The sequence below is a fragment of the Biomphalaria glabrata genome, chromosome 10, assembly GCF_947242115.1.
Source record: "Biomphalaria glabrata chromosome 10, xgBioGlab47.1, whole genome shotgun sequence".
Taxonomy (NCBI): domain Eukaryota; kingdom Metazoa; phylum Mollusca; class Gastropoda; family Planorbidae; genus Biomphalaria; species Biomphalaria glabrata.
In genome coordinates this window covers 35,054,383-35,071,153 of record NC_074720.1, presented here as the reverse complement: position 1 = coordinate 35,071,153, position 16,771 = coordinate 35,054,383, and the positions used below count along the sequence as shown (strand labels likewise).

Here is a 16,771-nt window from a genome sequence, read left to right as displayed (position 1 = left end):
ATTTTTTTATGACCCACTTCTTTCCCACAACGTTTTTTTCTACTCGAATGTACTGTGTTCCAAAACGAGACATATTGAAGCCTAACTGCGTTACGAAGCGTGGAATGCATTCAGAAATGGCCTTGGCATGAACACGTGCTTAGGAGGGGAGGTCACAATTAAAGAAATAATTTTAAATAAAAGCCTCCTCCCTCAGCCACCCTAATGCTTCAAAGAAAACCATGTCATAAATCACATCCAAAATGACATTGTCAAATTTTCATAGTGACATCTTTTTTTCAGCAGAACTGAATTGTTCGTGGATTTCTTTATTTCTTATCCCCTCCTTGACATGCGCACAATGGCGATGTTTATCAGCTCAACCATTCTACTTCACAAATATTTTACAATCACGTATATACATAATATGCAAATAATCTGTTATTCCAAGCATCAGAAAACAATCATAAAGTCAAAATTGACTTGTCAAATATTTTATAGTAAAATTAGACATTGTTTCAACATTAAAGACAAACAGAATAATAATGATAATAATTTTCCAGGATGGACGGGAAATTCTTGATACAACATAAAAAAACATGATTTAAAGACTTTGTTTTCTCTTCTGTACTGTTCATAGTGAATAATCAAAGTTTTACAATGAAAAGGTAAAAAAATATTCCTGAAAATAATGTTAATCTGAGTGCTAATAAACAATCCAATCCTACAGAATCGATAGTTCGAACTCTGGTGGATAACTATACACTGATAATTTTCCAATGTATTTGGTGTGTAGAATAAATAAATGTTGACATCTGTTCAGTTAAAAAGGTTTACGATATATGTTTAACGCACTTTGTAACACCGTAAAATCAAATTTTGGAGCTCTTTATCATAAGCTATTTTAAAAACTATTTACCTAACACCATGCTCTTTCAATGTAGCGTCTTTTTGAACTAGTCTATTTATTTTAAAATTTCTGCCAATCTAACACCTTTTTTTTTTACAAAGCTTCTATCAACTCTGTCTGTCTGTCTGGCCAAATGTTTGTACATGTTATTTGTCCAACACCCAATCTCTGATCACACTGAAATTTCGCACAAATATTTCTTTTACATGACAACACAAGAATCATTTTAAAAAATAACCAATTAATTAATTAACTATTGACAGAAAACTTATTATTTTTTTTTTAAGTATCTCCAACAAAGGAAAGAAATAGTACTTGACAGAAGTGTTGTTTTTCGTCTGAGGCTAATTACAAATTTATTTACAAGACTGATCCAAACCAATTGATACACTTAATATACGCTTTGTTGTTTTTTTCAAAGTATTTTTTTTGTATTTTGCTTGTGTTATATTCTGGCTTTGTTTATTCTTATACCGCCTCCATCCTCAGATCTTCTCTACTGCATTCTAACACTTACAAGAATGTCAACTGGATTTTCAAAATCTAAAAACAAACATAGACCAGTTTACATTGTTTAAAATCTATGGTGAAAATCCCCAATATAAATTACCCATTAAAAGTAATTGAAATGTATTTGAAAATATATTTTCATTTGAAAAATTCTGCGACAAATATCTTTAGGTATTCTTATGTAATTGTTTCGGTTCATAAGATAGTTTAAATCTTATTGCAGTGTAATTTCTAATATTTGATTACGCTAAAATACTAATTAAACATCAAAAACTATTTTGCTTGTGATGGCCGAGGTTGTCATGGTAAATTTAAACCAAATGTCGTGAGATCATAAACAACAGTCCATAGACGAGTGCTGAGCATATTGTAAGCACGTGACCATCTGGAAGGAGATCAAAGTATGTTTAGAATAAATTTCAACAGTTACCCGACAAAAAGCTAGGACAAACTAGCGCCGACTAAATAACTCGAAATTTCCCGACAAAATAGCATAACGCAAGACAAAATAGCGCAAAGCAGATTTATTTGCAATATATAAAATAAGCATCGGAATTTTGTGAGTTCCTTGGCAGGTTTTTTTTTTGTGCCGAGGCCTCTACCTTCTTTGACCACACTGGTTATGGTTACGCCTGAGTTATTCCTACAGGTCTTCACAGTACATGCACTCATTGAACGCTGTGATGTACCTCTGTTATATGCACTGCTGTCATCTAAACAGGAAACTTGAGTTTGTTTGACACTTCAGAAAAATGTTGGAGCTAAGACTGGCTCCACATAGTGTGGTGTTAGATTTTGAGATTGGAATCTAAAATGTAGTTAGAAAAGTATTCCCGGAGACCATACGTGTCGGCTGTATATTCCAACTTGGACAAAGTCTCACGCATAAAGTATAAGATGAAAATCATGCAGCTACATCGAGTGACGGTCATCATCTCAATGTCTATAAGTATATCACTCACTTCCTGAGAGAACAGGAGTACACTGAGAACAGGAGTACACTGAGAACAGGAGTACAATGAGAACAGGAGTACACTGAGAACATGAGTACACCGATATTTAGAGTACACTGAAAACAGGAGTACACTGATATCTGGAGTACACTGAGAACAGGAGTAAACTGAGAACTGGAGTACACTGATATCTGGAGTACACCGAAAACAGGAGTACACTGAAAACAGGAGTACACTGATATCTGGAGTACACTAAGAACAGGAGTACACTGAGAACAGGAGTACACTGAGAACAGGAGTTCACTGATATCTGGAGTACACTGAGAACAAGAGTACACTGATATCTGGAGTACACTTAGAACAGGAGTACAATGAGAACAGGAGTACACTGAGAACAGGAGTACACTGAGAACAGGAGTACACTGAGAACAGGAGTACACTGATATTTGGAGTACACTGAGAACAGAAGTACACTGAGAACAGGAGTACACTGATATCTGGAGTACACTGAAAACAGGAGTACACAGAGAACAGAAGTACACTGAGAACAGGAGTACAATGAGAACAGGAGTACACTGAGAACAGGAGTACACTGAGAACAGGAGTACACTGATATCTGGAGTACACTGAGAACAGAAGTACACTGAAAACAGGAGTACACTGATATCTGAAGTACACTGAGAACAGGAGTACACTGAGAACATGACTACACTGATATTTAGAGTACACTGAGAACAGGAGTACACTGATATCTGGAGTACACAGAGAACAGAAGTACACTGAGAACAGGAGTACACTGAGAACAGGAGTACACTGAGAACTGGAGTACACTTATATCTAGAGTACACTAAGAACAGGAGTTCACTAATATCTGAAGTACACTGAGAACAGGAGTACACTGAGAACAGGAGTACACTGATATCTGGAGTACAATGAGAACAGAAGTACACTGAGAACAGGAATACACTGATATTTGGAGTACACTGAGAACAGGAGTACACTGAGAACAGGAGTAAACTGAGAACAGGAGTACACTGAGAACAGGAGTAAACTGAGAACAGGAGTACACTGATATCTGGAGTACAATGAGAACAGAAGTACACTGAGAACAGGGGTACACTTATATCTGGAGTACACTGATAACAGGAGTACACTGAGAACAGGAGTACACTGAGAACAGGAGTACACTGATATCTGGAGTACACTAAAAAAGGAGTACACTGAGAACAGGAGTACACTGAGAACAGGAGTTCACTGATATCTGGAGTACACTGAGAACAGGAGAACACTGATATCTAGAGTACACTGAGAACAGGAGAACACTGATATCTAGAGTACACTGAGAACAGGAGTACACTGATATCTGGAGTACACTGAGAACAGGAGTACAATGAGAACAGGAGTACACTGAGAACATGAGTACACTGATATCTAGAGTACACTGAGAACAGTAGTACACTGAGAACAGGAGTACACTGAGAACAGGAGTACACTGAGAACAGGAGTACACTGATAACAGGAGTACACAGATATCTGGAGTACACTGAGAACAGGAGTACACTGAGAACAGGAGTACACTGAGAACAGGAGTACACTGAAAACAGGAGTACACTGAGAACATGAGTACTCTGAGAACAGGAGTACACTGAGAACAGGAGTACACTGAGAAAAGGAGTACACTGAGAACAGGAGTACACTGAAAACAGGAGTACACTGAGAACAGGAGTACACTGAGAACAGGAGTACACTGAGAACAGGAGTACACTGATATCTGGAGTACATTGAGAACATGAGTACACTGAGAACATGAGTACACTGATATCTGGAGTACACTGAGAACAGTAGTACACTGAGAACAGGAGTACACTAAGAACAGGAGTACACTGAGAACATGAGTACACTGATATCTGGAGTACACTGATATCTGGAGTACACTGAGAAATGGAGTACACTGAGAAATGGAGTACACTGAGAACAAAAGTACTCTGAGAACAGGAGTACACTGAGAACAGGAGTATACTGAGAACAGGAGTACACTGAGAACAAAAGTACTCTGAGAACAGGATTCTTAGACAAAAGAACGAGGGCAAGACTAAGTACCTCCAAACTAACCGACGTCTTGCCGCTATATTGCTAATGTATGGAAACTAATGGAGTTTCTCGCTATTTTGTCTGCACTAATTTTTTTTCGTCACCATATTCAAACATACACACATAGATTAGTATTTAGCTTTAAACATTAAAGTTCTAGATAATCATATTCAATAGATAAATGTGAAATATTTACTCGAGATGGTGAAAACTTCAGAGGTCATGGTGACCGCGCTTCTCTTGACGATGCACACGTAGGCTCCAGCATCACTGGCTGTTAAGCTGTCCAGCTGTATGGTGTGGTCAAATTGTTGGGCAATGTACTCTGTACCCATCTTCCAGCTATAAGTAACATCTGTATAATTGCTAACGCAGGCCAATGTCAACAGACTTCCCAAAACCGGATTTGTAGGGTTCGCTAGGATAGTAGGCTTAGTTAGGTAAGTACTACCTGTGGGTGAAGATATATTAGACTTTAACAACAAAAGTAGAACAATATCTAAAAAACTGAGTTAAATTGAACGGAGCAGCAGATACATATAAGTGTCTTCTGCTTCAAAAAAAAAAAAAAAAAAGATTTGATAGATCTATAAAATGTAAAAAAAGAATGATTTTAATAATTAAAGATTTAATACACAATGTCTGATCAACAGAAATTCAAGCAAAAAGCAAGAATAAGACATATGTAATTGTACAAATTGGCAAATGAAATCATTTTCATACTGGAACGCACAAAAAAAAGTAGAAAATTAATTATAAAATTGCGTTGGATGTGTTTAGTATATGCTACAGTGAAATTTACACCCAACACTTTTTTTTTTATTATAAGTGTTGTTAAGTTGTTATCTATTATTTTCACATATATGTCTTTAACTTTTAGAATCCTTTTCGACCAGTTGTTACACAGTCTTTTTAAAAAATACCTTTGAAAGTAAAAGGGTCAAAAGTGTGTTTATTGTTTAAATTTTGTGCTTTTCCCAATGAACCGTTTTATAGTCTTTTTGTACAGGGAGAACAACATTTGTGAAAATTGTCTTTCTGTAGAAGAAGAAAATGTGAAAATGGTCATTAAGACTATGTTAATTACCAAATTCATAAAAAGTTTACTTTATAATTGATTAATATAGATACTGTCTTTAATCTTATATAGATATCCCTTTTAATCTTAACATTAATATTACACAATTTTATTTTACTCTATTCTACTAAAGCAATCTCTACACAAAGCGTAGTAAATTTTCTGCATAGAAACAAAATTAATTAATACAAGAAACCATGGATACGGCCAGATGAGTCACTGGTTTTGGTTTCATCTTGTGACGGGGCAGACTCTTGAGTAGCTAATAAAGCCAATTCTGGAGCGGCAGATTTTGTCACAGTTCATGCATGTGTAAATCATCAATTTTGGGGCTAGCCGCTTCATTTCTTTTGCTTTCGGTGATGATCGTCCCAGCACGCACAGTCTGTCTCTATGCACTCCGGTCTTGAGCTATTTCCTCCCACATACTTTCAATTATATCTGAGGTTCTTATGTCTCGCTTGCAGACATCAATATAGGTTAGCTTTGGGTGGCCCTTGGGTCTGATTCCCTCAACAAGCTCAGGGTATTATATAGTTGAAATTTTTTATTGATTCATGTGTTATCATTGAGCATTGGTTTGCATGTAAAATTTGATTACTGTTGAAAAATCGTTTGCAAAAATTCAAACATGCAATATAAAGACTATGTAAATAACATATTATTTAGACATATAATTTACAACTGAAAACTTTTCCAGATTAGGCATAATTGTTCACTGTTTTACCGTTTGAAGATAATTTAAGTTAGAGTTCAAAACATCCGCAGATAAAAAAACATTTCAATCTCATATCATTCGCTAAGGTAATTTTTAAATCGAGGTTACTGCATTCAATCAATCTATCTACATTTTTCAAGCCAGTCTTATTGATTTTATACCTAAATTTCCTGGATTACTATTGATTAAAAAAAACAAGCTTCATGTTAAGGTCTACTTTTTATTGAGATTCAGTTATATGTGTTTGAAATGTGTATAAATATTTTCATCATTTCTACTTGAGGAATTCAACGTGTTTATTTCGTAAAGAGGAATTCTGTGATTTTTTTGGTTTTAATTCGTGGTTAAGACTGGAATTTTTTATTTCGGGATTTTTGGGCGCCTCTGAGTCCACCCAGCTCTAATGGGGAAAAACAAGGCGGTAGTTCGTTGTGATGGCCGCAAAACCACAGAAACAGATCATCATCTGCCTTTTAGAACGATACCCCGTCAAAATAGCGTCAAAATAGCGCAAACAGAATAGCGTGGACAAAATAGCGCCGACAAAATAGCGCAAAAAAAAAATATTTTAGTCATTTTGAAAGAAATACTTTAGATATCGTAAAATATTAATAGAGCCAATATTTTTTGTTTGTTTTAAAGTTATCATTATTTTTCAGTCATTTTTGCAGGAAACACTTTAGATATCTTAAAACATAAATAAGCGAAAATAAAAAAAAAGGTAAAATGAAATATTTCAAAATATAGCATTTATTTACATTATAAAAGTGTACTTTAAAAACACGCAAAGATACTTGTCAAATTTACACACACACACACAAACTTTCCCAAAGTTAAATTGTAGGAAATGTCAGGTAGAAATTCCATCACTGGCTTGTTTCCGTACATTGGTAATATATCTTCAAGTCGTCTGTTAAGTTGGAGGTACTTTGTCTTGCTGGCAGCTTTACTTCGTGCTCCAGCATTGTACCTCAGAATCTTGTTCTCAGTGTTCTCCTGTTCTCTGAGGAAGTGAGAGATTAACTTGTAGACATTGGAGTGATGACCGTCAATAGACAGATGAAATGCATGGTGCCATCCCTCCACTGAATTGTTTGTTCGTGGTAGATTGTCTTGTACACGATCTCTAACATTCCATAATGCTATCAGAAATCTTGGAATCACTCTGCGGTTTCGTCTCTGGCGACCAATATAGTTGTCCTCCCAATAGTCCTACAAATTCCTTACGCCCTGTTTTGATTAAAGAAAGATGCCGCAGATTTCTGATTATGGTATAACACACTTTCGTATTTCATAGCCTATTTTGTCGGGTCACCACATTTCAAGATCCTATTTTTAGCAAGTTATACTTTTTAATCAAAGGTGAAAAAAGGGAACGATATAAAATTTAAAGTACTCACGTTCTCTGCAAATATGGCATAATTCCATATGTTTTAATATTGAAAAAGATAGAGACATTAACAAAATGCTGCCCATGACATTAAATTACTAATAATCCGGTACTTTTATACACATCATATATAAGTCTGCGCTATTCTGTTTCGCGCTATTTTGTAGGGAAATATCGCGCTATTTTGTCGGCGCTATTTTGTCGGCGCTATTTTGACCGCATTATTTTGTCGGCACTATTTTGTCAGCGCTATTTTGACGGGTCACACTATAGAACACAAGGTCTGAAAGGGGAACTTTTTTTTTAAGCATACCTAGCATATTTTGGACATTTGATTATCAGATATAACCTGTGAAAAAAACAACTTATTAACCATACAAATCAATTGTAACAATTTTGTTTCCTTTATCATAATTTAAAATAAAGATCTCTATGTCTCTGTAGGAATTGAAAAAGGTCCATGCCTGTTTTTATTCTCTACATTTCAGGGATGACTCATTGACAGACTAATAAAGGTATTAAACTTATAGAACATTTTAAAATAAATAATTTAAACTCACTGCGTGTTATATTTATTGAATTACTTGATGCTGTAGTTGCATCACCGTAAGTGGCATTACAACTGATTATGTAGTTTCCTGCAGCCTTCGGAAAATTGTACGTAGCTGACGATGAGTTTTGCACAACAATGGCGTTACTCTGGGATTAGAGTCAAAAAGAATAAAAACGTGGAACCATAATACTTACAAATCAAAATATCTTGTTTTCCAGAATTCCATTAAAAAGGTAAATGGCTTGACACAAAAGAGATGTAACCTACAACCTCTGAAAATATTATGTCTTTAACATACAAAAGCCATGGCTATGAAAAACAACTGAAAAATAAAAAATTAGAACTAGAGTTAAATATCTTACCAGCCATTGGTAAGTGATTGATTTAGTTGAGATGTCCACAAAATTTGGACCAGGGGTAGTCACACAAGTCAATATAATTGCTTCATCAACTGAGTAGATAGATTTGTCAACAGCAGTAGACGTCACCAACACGGATGAAATGGTAGCTGAAGTTTATAAATTAAACTCACTATTAGGTAAATATATTTATTGACTAAGTTTTTTCAGCATTTCTTAAATCGATTCATTTAGCTCCCTTTCCCTAATAGCTTCCCTTGCTGAACTACCCACACTTAGATCTATTTTTCAGTCCAACAAGAACATGCATATATTGCACACATCATATACAATGCTTGATTAAATTATAGCCCCCGAAAGATTGAGTGCCCTTATTGTTTGTCTCTACATGACCATTAGTCAGATATATACTTTTTATTGATTAATTTTGAAAGCAAATTTCGCTAATAAAAAAAAAATTTCATAGCTATTTTATAATAGAATTGGAAAGTTTAAAAATCTTCATTAAGTTTGCTCTAAACAGAGAGAGACGAAAGAAGTTTGTTTGTGTTGCTAAGATACACTCGAGTGTGTGTTAAAGTTCAAAGTTCACGTTAACCTGCAGACGAGACAATATTTGTGAACTTTTATTTAGCCTTTACAGTCACAGTGTTCTCTTTTATAATTCTATTGTGGGCTTTATTTTTAAAAGATGTTTTTCAACCCATGCATGAGTTACATTATTTAACTAATGCCTTAATATTTTCTACCGAAATAATACTAGGGCTAAATAATCTGATGGTTGTACATAATAAACATGGCTATTAAGTAATTGCACGCCAATTTTCAGTCGTTAAATGGCTCTAAATGCATTTCTTGATAGAAAAGAAGAAGTATTTTCTGCACTAACTGAACTGCTTATTAATACTACAGAGAAAACCGAAATTACAAACATTTTGAATAAAATTGAGATGGAGTTTCTGGTAATATTCTAGTTTTGGAGTTCTTGCTGAATAAATATCACAAAAATAGTCTATCACCCAATCACCAAAAAAAAAAAATATGGGCAAAATATTTCGGTCTCGCATGAGATAGCAATTCTTCTCAAACACCTAGTAAATAATCTGTAATATTCACATAGTATAAAGTGTCTGATTAAAACATTAATTGACCTGCTTTTATATTGTTTTTATGACAGCTAGATAAATAGTTATCTAATGAGTCATAACCTTAGACGAATTAGTAAATAGTAATTCTACTATTACTTACTTGTCTGTGTTGGTAAAGAGACAAGTTCACTTGCGTTAGTTACAGCGTGTGCTGACGTATCAGATAAATTACATAGAGCTTTTATATCTTTTAGGTCACTTGTCATGACCAAAGGAGAAGTTATCTCAGTTCCATTAAATAACTAGGTATTTAAAAAAGACAAATATTATTTTTATAAGTGACATCTTTCTATAAACGCTGCAGTTTCTATCCAAAAAGTGATTACGGGCTTTTGATCGGCTGACAAAATGGGTATACATTTCTATAGTATTCTAGTTTCTGATGTTAATGATTGAGATGTGACAAAATGGGTATACATTTCTAGAGTATTCTAGTTTCTGATGTTAATGATTGAGATGTGACAAAAAGTAATTTGAGAGACTTCGTTATTTTCAATTTGTAGAATAAGATCTGATAATTTGGGTTAGGCTGAAGAATAAAATGTTGGAAAACAAGTTTTTCTAATGAAAAAAAGCCCAAGAGCAGCATTGAGTTCTTTGCTTTTTGATCGTATGACATAACTAAGACTCGAACCTGCAAAGGTTTGCTACATATATCAAGGTAAGTTTTCCAGAGATCTGTTGAAGAGGTGAGGAAGAATGTTGAGATATATTTGAAGTGAACACCCGAGGACCTTTCACGAATATAAGAGATGCCTCTTTAGAATAAAGCAAAAGTTGGAGACATTGTCTCTAAAGCGCTAAAACTTTCGCGTCGTCAAATATTTTCCTTTTTTGTTTTTGTCTTATCTTATAAATCAGAGACATTCGTTAAAAAAATATCGTTACATTTTTACACCCTACATGTATTCATGTGTTAATGTAGTCTTTTTTTCAGTCATTGGTTTTGCTAGCTGTCCAAGCAACTCGGTACTAAAATAAAAAAAGCATTTACATGAATTAGTTCTAGTGTATGGAATAAGATAACTTTCTCTGTGTATCTTTCAGAGTATTTTAATAGGTATTGTTTATAGCGGCCCCAGAGAGGAGAATAGCTGCTATTAGTTTTGAGCGGTCTGCCTGTCCGTCCGTACCGTTTAGATCTCGTAAACTAGAAAATATATCGCAAATTCGACATAATATTATTTTAGACTTTACAAAGTTTTTATGCAATGGCTACTTGTTTTCTGTTCTGAAAGCGAAAATTTAAAAAAAAAAAAATCAACTATGCAAACAATTTTTAGTAAAAATACTCCATTTTTATAACATTTCAGTATTAATTGTAACAAACACGGGAGACTATTTAGTAAGGGAGATGACCATTTACCATACTTTAAGCATGTTTATGCAAGCGGTTTCAGATTTTTTGTGAATTTTTTTTTTCAACATTGTAAAACTAATTTAAATATATGTTTTCATACTGTTACGTGCGCATCATACTGTGAATGTGGAATGGTGCGAATGCGTGTTGAAAAAGATAGAGAGAGGATTTAGAAATGGAGCAATTTAGACGAAGATCTAATTGACATATTATGTTTTGTTGTATGAAGATTAAAATCCACCTTATATACTATATATACGAGTCTGTTTGGTATATGATTAAGAGTCTCATCTTCTCGTAACAAATGGCGCCCAACGTAAAAGTAAAACCCACGTATTCCTCTATACATAGTTGATCTCCTGTCAACAGACGTTGAAGGAAGAGGGGAGATTGTTGGATCTTGAAGGACCGGAATTAAGAAAATACGTTCAAGAAAGGTTGATGAAGAGGGAGAGATTAGCCAGGGAGGAAAAAAGAGAAAATGAAAAGATTGCAATTGAAAGGGAAAAGAAAAACGAATTAGTTGCCATTGAAAGAGAGAGATTGGCTTTGGAAAAAGAGACAGCGGAGTAAAAGCTTAAAACAGACCAAGAAAAAGAGAGTGATAAAAAAAAGAGTGACACTACAGGGAATAAACTGGCAAAATATAAAGGTGTGATATTCAACGAAAACAAAATGGTCATTGACATTTTTCTGAAGTAGTTTATAATAGAAATGAGAGAACTGGAATACCCTGAAGACTGATGGCCATTCTTATTCTCTAGATCATTTACAGCGGAGGTCTCTTTTAAAAAATATGTTGTGAACTGCTTCGAACATTCGGGAAAACAGAGGCTTTCTACCGCCAACAGTTTGTTAATAGTGAGATAGAGCCTGAGGAAGACCCTCAGACATTTCTGGAAAGAATGAGCAGCCATTTCGACAACTGGATAGAAACCGCTGAGGTAGAAAAAAAACATTGACAGTCTTAAGACATTTCTCATGCTGGACAAAGTGATGTACGAGTGTCAGGAGGAATTAAAAATATTTCTGTTGGAGAGGAAACCGAAATCCATAGAAGACATAGTAAGACTGATAAGGGCTTATAAAGTGGCACATCCCGAGAAGAAATTATCTAGAGGCAGTGATATAGAAGAAATAGTTGCCTTTAACAGAACATTTGGGACACAGAAAACATTTCACAGAACAAGGGAGACACAGGATAGACATTATAGACGTGGTACATATGAATGACAATATGATAGCCGCAACGGAAGATATTGTTACGAATCTCACTATCCAGGCTCTCTGCAAACAGCACCATACACCACCAACTTAAAGAACTTGACAAGTCAGGGCTCCAAAATAACGTAAAGGTTTAATGTCCATAAATAACAGCCAATACTGTACAATTGGCAGCACGTAGAACAGTACAAATAGCTCTGCGATAACACCGTTCCGCCGTATCAAGTCTTGCACTGGCCTCTCCGTCTCGTTCCGGGCTTGCACTGGGTTCAACAGTTCGGGACTGACTTCACACACTTGGGCTCGTTGTGTCGGACTCGATCACAGACCAAGATCAAGACGCCGTTCGTCTCAACTGTACTTGACAGTACTCCGCACTGAACCGTCGTAATGCTCCGTACAGAACCACACCGTTGAACTGTAGTCGACCGTGTTCTGAACTCCTGTCGTGAACCCGCTTTCTGAACCGTCTTGACTGCGTCACCTCCGCTCTTATATAGGGTCCCTACTGGCCTTCTCGAACCGGACAGAACGCCGCTCGACGTTTCTAGGTGGTCAGATGACTACAACTCTCGTGACGCCCCTGAGCTCTGTTCACGTCGGCGATCCTTCCCGAACTCTCTTGTTGACACTCGTCTCGGCCGATCGTCGTAACTCGTCACGGTTGACCGCTCGTCTAGCGCTGGCCTGGGGCGATTTGCGTCGGCTGACTACACACACACCACTACCCCTCTCTGTGCCACCACCAAGTTTATAACAATATCAAGGAAACAGACAGGAAAGAAAGGACTGGGAGAAAAGTGGAATAGAACAAGGTTTTTCATTGTCATCTGATACTGGAACATTGGAGATTTTTCAGACATTCGTAGGGAACAAGGCAGCCAAGACCATCAGGGATACTGGGAGCACTATTATTGGAGTGAATAAGAATTTAGTGGAAGACCATGAATATACAGGCGAATCTAGAAAGTGTGTTATGTTTAATGGGAAGATTTTTCAATTACCGATTGCTACAGTTAGTATTGGCCTACCGTATTTTACGGGGACATTGGAAGCTTGTGTTGTAGATCAGGGTGAGATAGATTTAATTATCGGGAACATTCATGGGGAGAAAATGTGTTCAGAGATGGAGATAGAGAATTGGAAGAAGATTTAATTATCGGGAACATTCATGGGGAGAAAATGTGTTCAGAGATGGAGATTGAGAATTGGAAGAAATATTATGGGATAAAGTCTACTCGATGTAGAAATAGGGATGTGGAAGAAGACATAAGATCCCATACATCAGATGACATGGGTAGCAGAGAGCACGAGAAGAAAGAATTAACAGATAAGGTAGGAAGAAATGTAATTGGAGGGGTCAAAAATAAATCAAAGTAAAGTAAGGCAATCAGTGGTATGGAGAAAGCGATATAAACTCACATGCAGACGTACAAGTCCATACATCTTATGCTTTAAGGGTGGGAGAAGGGGACACATTAGGAGACAGTGTCAACAAGTAATCAGAGTTAAGGAATTAAGGTACAATAGTGGATAGGCGTATACGACAAAAGAAAGGAATAGTAGCAGGCTAGAAAACAGTACAGCTAGATCATTCGGTAGTGGGATCACAATGGGACACCATTGCAAAGGAGGGAAGCGGAAAGGAAGGCATGTCAATAATGTTATATAGATATGATTAGGAAAGGTGGTAATGATTGATACTAATTATTGTTCTAATTTACACTGAACAAATATATTTGTAATGAATTAGATATCGTTGTTGATTATACATATATGATGTTGTCTTTATATGAGAAACGGATCCTTGTAATCACAACAAATTTCCGTAAGGATCAATAAAGCAGTCTTAGTCTTAGTCTTAAGGCTACTGCATTATAGGAGTTTTGTTAAGGCTAGATAGGAAATGTATAAGAGTATAAGTAGTAGAAAGTAGATACGTAGATTTTATACAATGTATTTTATTTTGTTTTTCATTTTGTTTTATTATAATTATTACAAATGTAATTACAATTACATTTGTAAGAAAAATATCGAAATGGTGTGGTAGAAATATCTAAAACAAATGTCAAGACCAGAATCATTTTATAGGACTGATGATACTAAGAAGTAAATAGGCGTTGGGCTTAAATCATTGGTATTATGAGTGTGGTGAGGTAGTTATATGCAGGGTCGTGGATGAATAGTGATGTTTCCTTCTTTCCAAATGTTTCGCTTTGTGCTGGTCACATGACACCCTCCTCTTAACCGTTGGCCAAAGAAAAAGATGCCCCATGGATAGCGAGGTCTGAAATGGGAACTTTATTTTATTTGCAGATAGTCCATGAAATAATGCAATTAGTTAATTTATGTCTGTGTTTTTCAAGATTTTGTTTTAAACAAGTATTATTTTATTTTAGGGTATGTACCCATTACAGCTATAATGAAAGACATTAAAGTAACATTTAATAATGATTTAATTATAATTTAATTTAGCTCTCCAAAATTAACATATTTTTCGCCTGTGTCCTAGAGACACTTTGACTATTCTTTGTTTCGTTTATTTTAAATATCTAGGTGTAGATCGAGCTCTTCTAACATTCCATTCTACATTTAAGATGTCCAATACATAGATCTACAAACACACGTTTTAATACAGCTTTTTTAGTGCTTATGAAAAAGGAAATTTAATTAGTTTTTGTGAATTGTGTGCTACAATCGCGAGTTAATATTTAATAAAGTAGTGAACAAACAATAACGTTCTGCTTTTAAACATGTGTAGGCCTAGTTCTCTTTTATACAATTGTATTTGAAAGGTAGAGTAGAGTTATCCCTGGATGCTTCGGATGTATGTATATACATACGTACATAAATGTAATCATTAAATGTAAACGTTTGAAAAATAAATGTAACTGAATTTAGATGCATTACCTTAAACTGGATCTTGGTCGTATCATAGCCCATTGGTATATTAGTACACCTCAAAGTAGCATTTTTACCAGCGAACAAGCTCGATGGAGTAGCTATAAATATTGGCTTTTCGGTTAATTCTCCTTGAGGAATACAAATGTTTTAGGAAAGAAAAGAAAACACACACACAATTACGTTACAATCGAAATTTGTCATTAGTTAACCCTAGCTCTAATGATATTATTATGATATCTAACAAACACTAAACAAAACCTACAATATTTCCTTTCTTTATAGTTTTTTAATTTTTTAATTTTTGTTATCAGAAAGAAGCTTTTTTGAGATGCTAGAAAAACGTATCTTTAATCTAATAAAATTGCTTCTCTGTTAGTTTTATTTTTCATATACAGTCAATTTTTATCGTGTTTGCAGTGCATTTTTTTTAGCCAATGTAAAACGTATACATTTACATTTGCTTATTTTAACTCTTTCTCTTCTAATGGACGATACCATTGTTGATTTGACCTTATTAAATTAAATTAATGTTTAATTTTATAATTTTTAATTTGTGTTATATATAAAAAGAGCATGCATTTCCTTTTAACGCAATGCCAAATACAACATTTTATAATAACAAACGAAAACGTTATAAAAGTTTAAATTATAACAGGGGAGTGAAATAGTCATGAACAAAGTAAAGAATTCTGTCGAAACGTAAAAAATAATTACCGAGAGAAAAGAGTTAAAGTAAATTTATCTTAAAGAAAAAGCAAAATTGAACATTAATTCGGTTCATTTTTAATTATTTGTATATACCAAGATAAAATGTTTAAAATTCTTTTTTTTTATAAATGAAAAAAAAATAATAATTAAGAAATCCACTACAATTACATTAAATATAAAAATTAATATTACTTGGGTGTTGAATATGACGCAACGGTCATATTTGCATTGTTTGTCCTTAAAGCCAGAAAAAAATATTTATTTCACTAGAGTTATAGGAAGTATGATTGTCAACATTCGAGTCCATTGGAACCGAGCCTATGCGGTTTATTTTGCACCAAACACTGCTGACAAAAGTATTGGATGCCGGATATAACTGGATGTGTTCCTCTAGAACGAAGTAGGCATCACACCTATTAAGTTATATATAACAAATTTAACTTCTAATGGTCTACGCAAAATCCTCAATAAAGGTAACCGTAAGTTTTTGACGCCACACAGTCGTTTAGTATGTACTTAGGACTGTTGTTACAATTGTCCCTAGTTTGAACTCTGCCATTCCCTGCCACCCGGCAAGATCTATTGTTATTGAAAGCCTCAACAGCTTGACGTTGCAGGTCAGTGTTCAGGCCTTCTATGACTACTGGTCTCGCGCCCGGCAGGAAGTTTGAACTAGGATGTAATAATCTTTCATGCTGAGCCAACGTCAGAAACGTGACGCCGACAGACAATCACCTGTTTTTTTGATCAGTTTAATGTCCTGAGCGTCACTGAAGTCCGAGTCTAGTGCAGGGGTCGGCAACCTTATGAGTCGGAAGAGCCAAAAATACAATTTACAAAATTTAAAAGTTTTTAAAGAGCCACAAAAGTTTTTTCTCGCCTGCCA

General features: G+C 35.1%; 1 protein-coding gene across 1 annotated transcript; it reads right to left on the bottom strand.

Moving 5' to 3' along the window:
• Positions 1-1,190: 1,190 nt before the first annotated feature.
• Positions 1,191-9,943, bottom strand: LOC106068576 (uncharacterized). Its single transcript, XM_056043773.1, has 5 exons — positions 9,790-9,943; positions 8,545-8,690; positions 8,190-8,328; positions 4,640-4,894; positions 1,191-1,784 (listed from the first exon to the last, which is right to left on the bottom strand). Exons 1-5 carry the CDS (start codon positions 9,893-9,895, stop codon positions 1,711-1,713), a joined length of 720 nt encoding a protein of 239 aa, XP_055899748.1. The 5' UTR covers positions 9,896-9,943; the 3' UTR covers positions 1,191-1,710.
• Between the last annotated feature and the right edge of the window lie 6,828 nt (positions 9,944-16,771).